General features: G+C 29.6%; 1 protein-coding gene across 1 annotated transcript in view; it reads right to left on the bottom strand.

Moving 5' to 3' along the window:
• Positions 1-3,353: 3,353 nt before the first annotated feature.
• LOC139854655 (uncharacterized) overlaps positions 3,354-7,996 on the bottom strand; it is a 28,252-nt gene continuing 23,609 nt past the window's right edge. Inside the window, exons 2-4 of the mRNA XM_071843948.1 lie at positions 4,208-4,276; positions 3,883-3,983; positions 3,354-3,813 (exon numbers count right to left, since the gene is read on the bottom strand). Coding sequence (XP_071700049.1) covers positions 3,354-3,813; positions 3,883-3,983; positions 4,208-4,276 — 630 coding nt within the window. The remainder of the gene's footprint in view (positions 3,814-3,882; positions 3,984-4,207; positions 4,277-7,996) is intronic.

The raw sequence follows: 7,996 nt of genomic DNA, 5'->3' as shown, positions 1-7,996 counted from the left end.
CATTTTAACTGAGTCGTTAAGTCACCGTTAGTCATTACATGTAAGTGTTGTTTTAAGACCTTTAAGTTAACGATCTTGTTAAATGTAATTAATCCATTGTTATTATACTTAAATGAGATGTTAAATTATTACATTATCATGATATTATAATGTATGAATATATCTTAATATGGTATATATACATTAAAATGTCGTTACAATGATAATCGTTACATATATGCCTCATTTCAAAATTCTTAAGTTAGTAGTCTTGTTTTACATATGTAGTTCATTGTTAACACACTTAATGATATACTTAATTATCATTTTATCATGTTAAACATAGTGTATCAATATCTTAATATGATTCATATGTATTTAGTAAGACGTTGTTATAACGATAATCGTTATATATATCGTTTCGAGTTTCTTAATTCAATAAACTCATTTTTATGTATATCACTCATTGTTAATATACTTAGTGAGATACTTACTTATCATAATCTCATGTTAACCATATATATATATATATATATATATATATATATATATATATATATATATATATATATATATATATATATATATATATATATATATATATATATATATATATATATATATATATATCGTCATGTAGTTTTTACAAATTTTTAACGTTCGTGAATCGCCGGTCAACTTGGGTGGTCAATTGTCTATATGAAGCACATTTCAAATAATCAAGTCTTAACAAGTTTGATTGCTTAACATGTTGGAAATATTTAATCATACAAATATAGTTTTCATTTAATATATAACATGGAAAATTTCGGGTCACTACACTTGCGGATTAAGTTTAACTTGTGAAAGGAGTCACCGACCTAAGGCAAGCCGCCGGCTTCCCACTGAAGCCGTTGTCTTGGCCACCGAATCTGAACATTATAAATAAAGGCCTCTGGTCTAAGTTTTCATAGGTAGTTTTCAGAATTCAATAATTCTATTTAGTTCGTTTTTCTTTTTAGGGTTTTCTCTAAACCCTTAGGTTAGATTTATTCATTGTAAACAAGATTCATTCAAATTTTTATTTCAAGTTTCTTACATCTACCTTTTAAAGGTATGATTTCTATCCTATTTTATTATTTTATTTATTTTATTTACTGTAATTATTTCTGTTCGTCTTCTGCTATGAAGTAAACGTTCATAGTGTTTACGTGGACGAAAACTGAATTTCATCTAGAAATCGGATGAAGCCGCCAGCCTCACAACCCCAAGCCGCCGGCTTGGATGGGAGGAAGCCGCCGGCTTCAGTGCTTCATCCGTACAGTTTCTGGCTTTTTTCCAGATCTGTATGGTCGAGTTTCTGTAATAATATTTGAACTGTTTCGAATCTATTTTGCTTAAATACACTTGTTTTCCATGCTTAATGATTAAATAACATGATTTTAGGGTTGAATAGTACTTAATCCGATAATCTATTATTCGATTCATGCTACTTGTTTAGATCTAGTCCATCAAACTTGTTAAATTGAATTGAATGCAACTAAGTTAAACATCATAATAGTGATAAATTGTTTAATTGGAATTACGCTTATATAATAGAGTTTGATATTGTTAGGCTTAATCGAATAACCTTCGTTTGGATTTATTTAATTAATGATTGCATGAGAACTTAGTAGTAATTGACTTTCAACTAGTAACTTGAGTTGATCTACTTGGTGTTAGATAGCTTATATAATTTGTCAGTCTATTTGCATATTGATCCTCATCACAAGATTGGTATGTATCATGTAATTGAATTGAACATGAAGAATTAAAATGTTAGTTATGCACATCACATATCTAGCATATGCTTTAAGTCTTATTGAATGATATGCAACACTTAGCTTAGCCTATAAGGGATAATATTTGGTCTATGATTGTTATTCTGCTTAGTGTTAATATAACTCATGAAACTTGCTTAATATGATTTCCTTATGAATTGGTCGTTCATGTAACTACTTTTACTTTTATTTGTTTATTTTGTATTTTAAGTTTCTTGCTTTGTTTTATTATTTTGTTTATCTTAAAAAGTATCTCTTTCCCAAGAGATAAATCTATCCCATAAAAGACATAAAAATATATCTTTAATTCTTTAATAAGAATTAAACTATAGGATAAAACAACTTATAACGCGTCCACGATCTCTTGGGACGATAACCTAAAATACTACCTCTGATCGGGTTTTGTTGCTCGTTAGGGTGTTAAAAGTGTATTAATAAAGGTTTTATAAATTTAAAAGTGTGAAATGCAAATTAAGCACTAAACACTTTTGCACATTAACCATATTACTATCAATAGCAATTTTACATAAGAAAAAAGGCCGACACAATAATTAGGAGCAACTAACACATCATATAAAGTAATCTTTTCAGACTACTTTGAGTTTCCTATTTTCTTAATTTCTGCTTCAGTCCCATTGAGATGAGAAACTTTTAGAATTCAAATTGCTAAAATCGATAACATTAACAAGATTTTTATCAGAAACAGTCATATGTTGATTTACTTCAGAATCAATAATCCTGCCTTGATTATATATATATATATATATATATATATATATATATATATATATATATATATATATATATATATATATATATATAATCATTTAGACATATCCTTTTATTGTTCACCAATATATTTTATTCATAGCTTGACTTTTTCAATTACGTATAAATTAATAGGTGACGCATAAAACAGAAATGTATTTGTAGCCGTGTGGTTGGGTGCTTGGGATGCCAACCGGGTGGTCGTCAGTGCGAATCTCATGAATAGATTTTATTAGAAAAAATGTATTTTTATACTATATATACACACACACACACACACACACAAAATGTGGCCTGGCGCGAGAGTTTGTTAGCTGTTGGTGTCACGTTCGAGACTCGACAAGGATATTTTTTTAATTATTGCGGCCCGAATGCGTGGCTAACGCGAAACTTGTTAATATCATTAGAATGATTATTAAAAAATTTATGAAAATTCTCATTAGAAAACACATTCAGTATCTGTATATTATACATGACATATTAGAAGTAAAAGTAGACCTAGTAGTAGGACTATCATTTAGCAAATTCATCATCTTAGCCATCTTGTCATTTTGAGAGACAAAGCAGAAAGAGTGGGAAGGATACTAGAAGAATTATTGGTAGTTGAGGAAGAAGAGGGAGAGTTTCCAAACACAACATTATTAGCTTTAAAATTTTTATTAAAGCATGCATTAAAAGTTTTCTTATAGCTAGGTGGAAAGCCAATAATTTCAAAACATCTTTCAATAGTGTGTCCAATCTTGTTACATTTAGAACATTGCAAATTTGAATTAGGACCTCAATTATTTTTATTAAAATATTTTTTCCTCAATTATTATAAAATTTTGATTTAGTATCCTGGGCAACAAAAGTAGAAGTTTGAACTCTAGCAGAATTATTTCTAGTAGCAGAACCTCTATGAGATTTCTCTCTAGAAATAATGAAAAAAACGGTTTTTACATCTGGGAAAGGATCAATCACCAAAATATTACTCCTATTATGCATATATGTATCATTTAGTCCCATAAGAAACTTCGTACATCTTAACAACTTATCATGATTTCTAAGACCAATAGCAACATCACAAGTACACGCAACAAGATTAAGTATGGCATCATATTGTTTCCACAATGTATTTAGTTTATGAAAATATTCAGATACACTAGTACCATGTCGCTTAATAGTGTTGATTTTAGAATGCAGATTAAAAATATTTGAACCATCAACTTTGTCATAAGTATCTTTCAATTTAGTCCAGACAACAAAAGCAATAGAAGAAAATATTTGACTAGAATATAATGCATCATATAAAGAACCAAGAATCCAAGATAGAACAACATAATTACATCTATCTCACTGAGCAGCAAGAACATTATCAGTATTATTCTTAGCAAAAGTACCATCAACAGAACCTACTTTTTTAGTAGCTAAAGCTAACAATATAGACCACCTCCAAATCTAAAATTTTCAGTGCCCTTAAGTTTTATAGAAATAAACGGAGTACCAGTAGTATCACTAGCATGAAAATACAAAGGATCATCTAAATCTAACTTATTAATAAGATTAATAGCACCAATCATTATTTTTCCCATGATAACAGAAGTCATAATCAATTAAAGAATAAAAAAAAAAAAAGCACAAGAAAAGATAGGAAAACTAATTAAAATCAACTAATTAATAACAGTAAACACATCCACAACATCAATCGCTCGCCAGACACCTGTAAAGATTGGAAACAACTTACTGAACACCTGCAAGCAATTGGTTACTAACCAAACACCATGAAGATTAGTAATAAAAGAGCGAAAATAATAAAAAGCACACTCACAAAACAGATAAGGTCTAGAAATTTTTTCTCTCTAGACAACTCCAGTGGCTGCAAGAATTAAGTGTATGAAGCAACGAGAGTCAGGTTTTCACACCAATCATGGTTGGTAGATCAAGGATTACTTGCTTCGATTGAAACTCATGAATGTGACTCAAATAATAAGACGAAAAAGAATAGACAAGGAGAATTACAATCAAGATTATTGAAAAATAACCTTAACAAGAAAGTATAAGCAACAAAAGAACAAAGAAGAACAGAAACCCTAATTTTAAATTATATGGTTCGTAATGAAGATGACGAATCACTGGCGGAATAAGATGACCCAGAAGAAAATCTTCTTCTCAAGAACAAATTGTTTCACCAAGAAGAACCAGAAAACTAATCCAGAGAAGAAACCCCTAATTTAAACGAAACCCTAGAATATGAACTTCGTTCAATCTTCAACAGAAACACCAGAAATTGTATCAACGCTCTAATACCATGTCAAAATAATCAAACCTTAACAAAATTATTATAAGAATCAATTCAAGAACACAATATTCAGAGTTGAAACGATCATCAAGATTAAACAAATATCTCTAACTAGAAACAGAAAGATAAGAACAGATGCTCGTGATCATAATAACAATAGTTAAGATTATCAGGGTAAAAACCTTGATCAATCAGCCAAAAAATATGAATCAAAAGTGAAAAAGTGAAGAGAGAAAAATAATGGATCGATAGATGGTTGAATGAATGAAGAATCAAGAGCAAACGGATTATATGATACCTTAGAACAGTAACCAAAGAAATTAGATTTTTCACCCTTGAACTTCCTGTAGTGCCCCGTCCTATTCCACCTGGACGAAGTCTTCAACAAATGGTCCCATTGCGAGGTTCTGACCTCTATATGCCATTAACGACTCTATGTAATATCTTTAAAATGAGTAAATGCACAGCGAAAGATTTCTTTCAGACCTGAGAATAAACATGTTTTAAAAGTGTCAACCAAAAGGTTGGTGAGTTCATAGGTTTATCGTAAACAATAAAATTCAGTAATTTTGATAGACCACAAGATTTAAAATGTGCATGGTACAAATAGGCTCGAATCCTATACCCACAAGTACACATATCTCGTGTACGAAATCATTTTTCAATAATTCTTTATAACCGTACACATATCTCGTGTACAAAATATCATACACATAACTTGTGTATAAAAAAAATCATTCTCTCGATATATAACATTCGCTTTGCTTTGCTTGCTTTCGTTGCTTGATAACCGACCTTAACATTTAATGCGCATCATAAATATCCCCAAAATAAATAGAACTTCAGTCTGTAATCAATATATATAAACCTCGAAGTACTAAACACCAAGCCCACTAGCTCTTCCATCTAGTGAACATTCTGGGTGGGGGTGTTAAACCCGGTAGCTACCTTTAGAATTCGCGTGAATTAGGGGCCATACCCGTTTCATAATTCTTAGGTTACCAAGTTATAATAATTAGTGGGAAATATTCACATCAATTAGTGGCAATTATAACGTCCAACTAATTCAATAATAATCAACAGAACTTCTGTCTGTATAATAATTCATTCGAGGAATGTTTTGCTTGTGTCTATCTCGTCAAACATTTATAAAAGTATTTCATGTATTCAGTCCAAAAATATAGATTTAAAGAGCATTTAGTAAAGTAGTTGTAAGGCAGTTATAAAACAGCGCATGTATTTTCAGTCCCAAAAATGTAAAGAGTAAAAGGGAATCAAATGAACTCACGATAAGATATTTTGTAGTAAAAATATGCATACGACGATACTGAACAATGCAAGGTGGGTCTTGGATTCACGAACCTATATCAAGTATATATATATATATTAACACGTATAATATTAATTAACTAAGTTTATAATGTATTAAGATTAATTTTTTACATATATAATCATATTACTGTCTATATTGTATAAGATATTTATATATTATGTATTACTTAATAAAAATAATATTTTGTTTAAAAATAAAAAACTATGTAATATTAGTATAGGTATGTAATAAATATATTTTACATAAATAATATTTGTTGTACTAATAATAAAAATATTACTAATGATATTAATAATAATAATGATAGTGTTAATGAAAATAAAATGATAATTTTTGTAAGTATGATAATTTTACTAATAATGATATCTTTAACAATAAAGATACTTTTAATAATAATAATAATAATAATAATAATAATAATAATAATAATAATAATAATAATAATAATAATAATAATAATAATAATAATAATAATAATACTAGTTATAAATATAAAATCATAGTAATAATAATGGTAATAGTAATACTACCTCAAAGAAGTAGCTCTTAAAAAAATGCCCAAGTCCGGGTTTGAACCCGCAACGTCCCGCTAACCCGATAACAACCTAAACCATTCCTATGTCTCAACTTTTCTGATTTAATTCCCACTTAAAATTTATTTAACCTGTATTAACTTGTTTCTATTTTCTTCTTCTTTTTTTAAAAAATAATGCCTCAAACCGAGCTCGAACCCGAGACCTCTCTCTTAAGCACAAACGTCTCTAACCACTCCTCTCCTCCTTACATGTTGTTATACTTCGGAACTTAAATTCAAATAACCCATTTCTGTTTCTGTCTTCTTCTTCTTCTCACACTCATCATCATCATCCGTATATCTTTAACAAAAATAAATAACTATCATCATTCAGCTCATTCATTCGATATAGTTCATCCGAAAAAACAGAAATTGAGTTACAGCTAGCAGACTAGGGTCTCGGCCCAACTGAGTAATGAAACAAGGCCCATAATAACATCGAATTTTGGTTGCCCAGCGATTTGATTTCTAAGTCCAACAACTCTAGTCCAAAATATGACCCTAAATAGTCTTACTAGTAGCCCAATCTAACTACATATTAATCAACAGATTTAAAAGAATTCCGGTTTCTTTCTTCATCTAAAACCGAAAATCAAGCAGCAATCAAAGGTTTGAGCAACAGAAAATAAGAAGTGGCCGATTGGTTTTTGGAACGATCAAGAAAAAAAATAATACTTAAACGTGCTGTATCACCATCATTCTATCTTCACCGTTTCATTGTTATCAACAATTCACCATCATCTTATTTAAGTGATTAAACTATTGATGCAGTAAAATAAATCGTTCTTCATATTATATTATCATCAAAATTTCATTTATCTTAATCTATCATCAACTTAATTGATGGACTTGCAATTTCATGGCTCATTCTACTTCACAAGCCCAATCATCAGACGAGTCCAAGAATAAATAACAAGCTCGATTTTAATTTAAGTTGATTATTTTGGCTCATGATTTGTAAAGCTGGGAAATTAAAATGTTTTGTGGGGTTATTAGGTTTATGGATTGTCTGCCACAAGGAATAATAAACGAGTACTAGCTGTAATTCGAAAACAAAAAGCAATCAAGTTTTATCCACTTAATTCCATCGGTGGAATCCACATATTCATTAGATCAAACACTTTTAGCATCCCATATAATAGGTTTAAATTGGCCAAATCTTATTTCATTTGGAACTTATAATGGAAACCAAAAGCTGTCGCTATCTTAATACCTTTACAGCTCAACCCCAATCACTTGAACTCTCCATTATTCCACTAGAGAAA

The sequence above is a fragment of the Rutidosis leptorrhynchoides genome, chromosome 6 (assembly GCF_046630445.1).
Source record: "Rutidosis leptorrhynchoides isolate AG116_Rl617_1_P2 chromosome 6, CSIRO_AGI_Rlap_v1, whole genome shotgun sequence".
Classification (NCBI taxonomy): domain Eukaryota; kingdom Viridiplantae; phylum Streptophyta; class Magnoliopsida; order Asterales; family Asteraceae; genus Rutidosis; species Rutidosis leptorrhynchoides.
The sequence above is the reverse complement of the archived record's forward strand: the minus strand, read 5'-3'. Positions and strand labels throughout refer to the sequence as shown.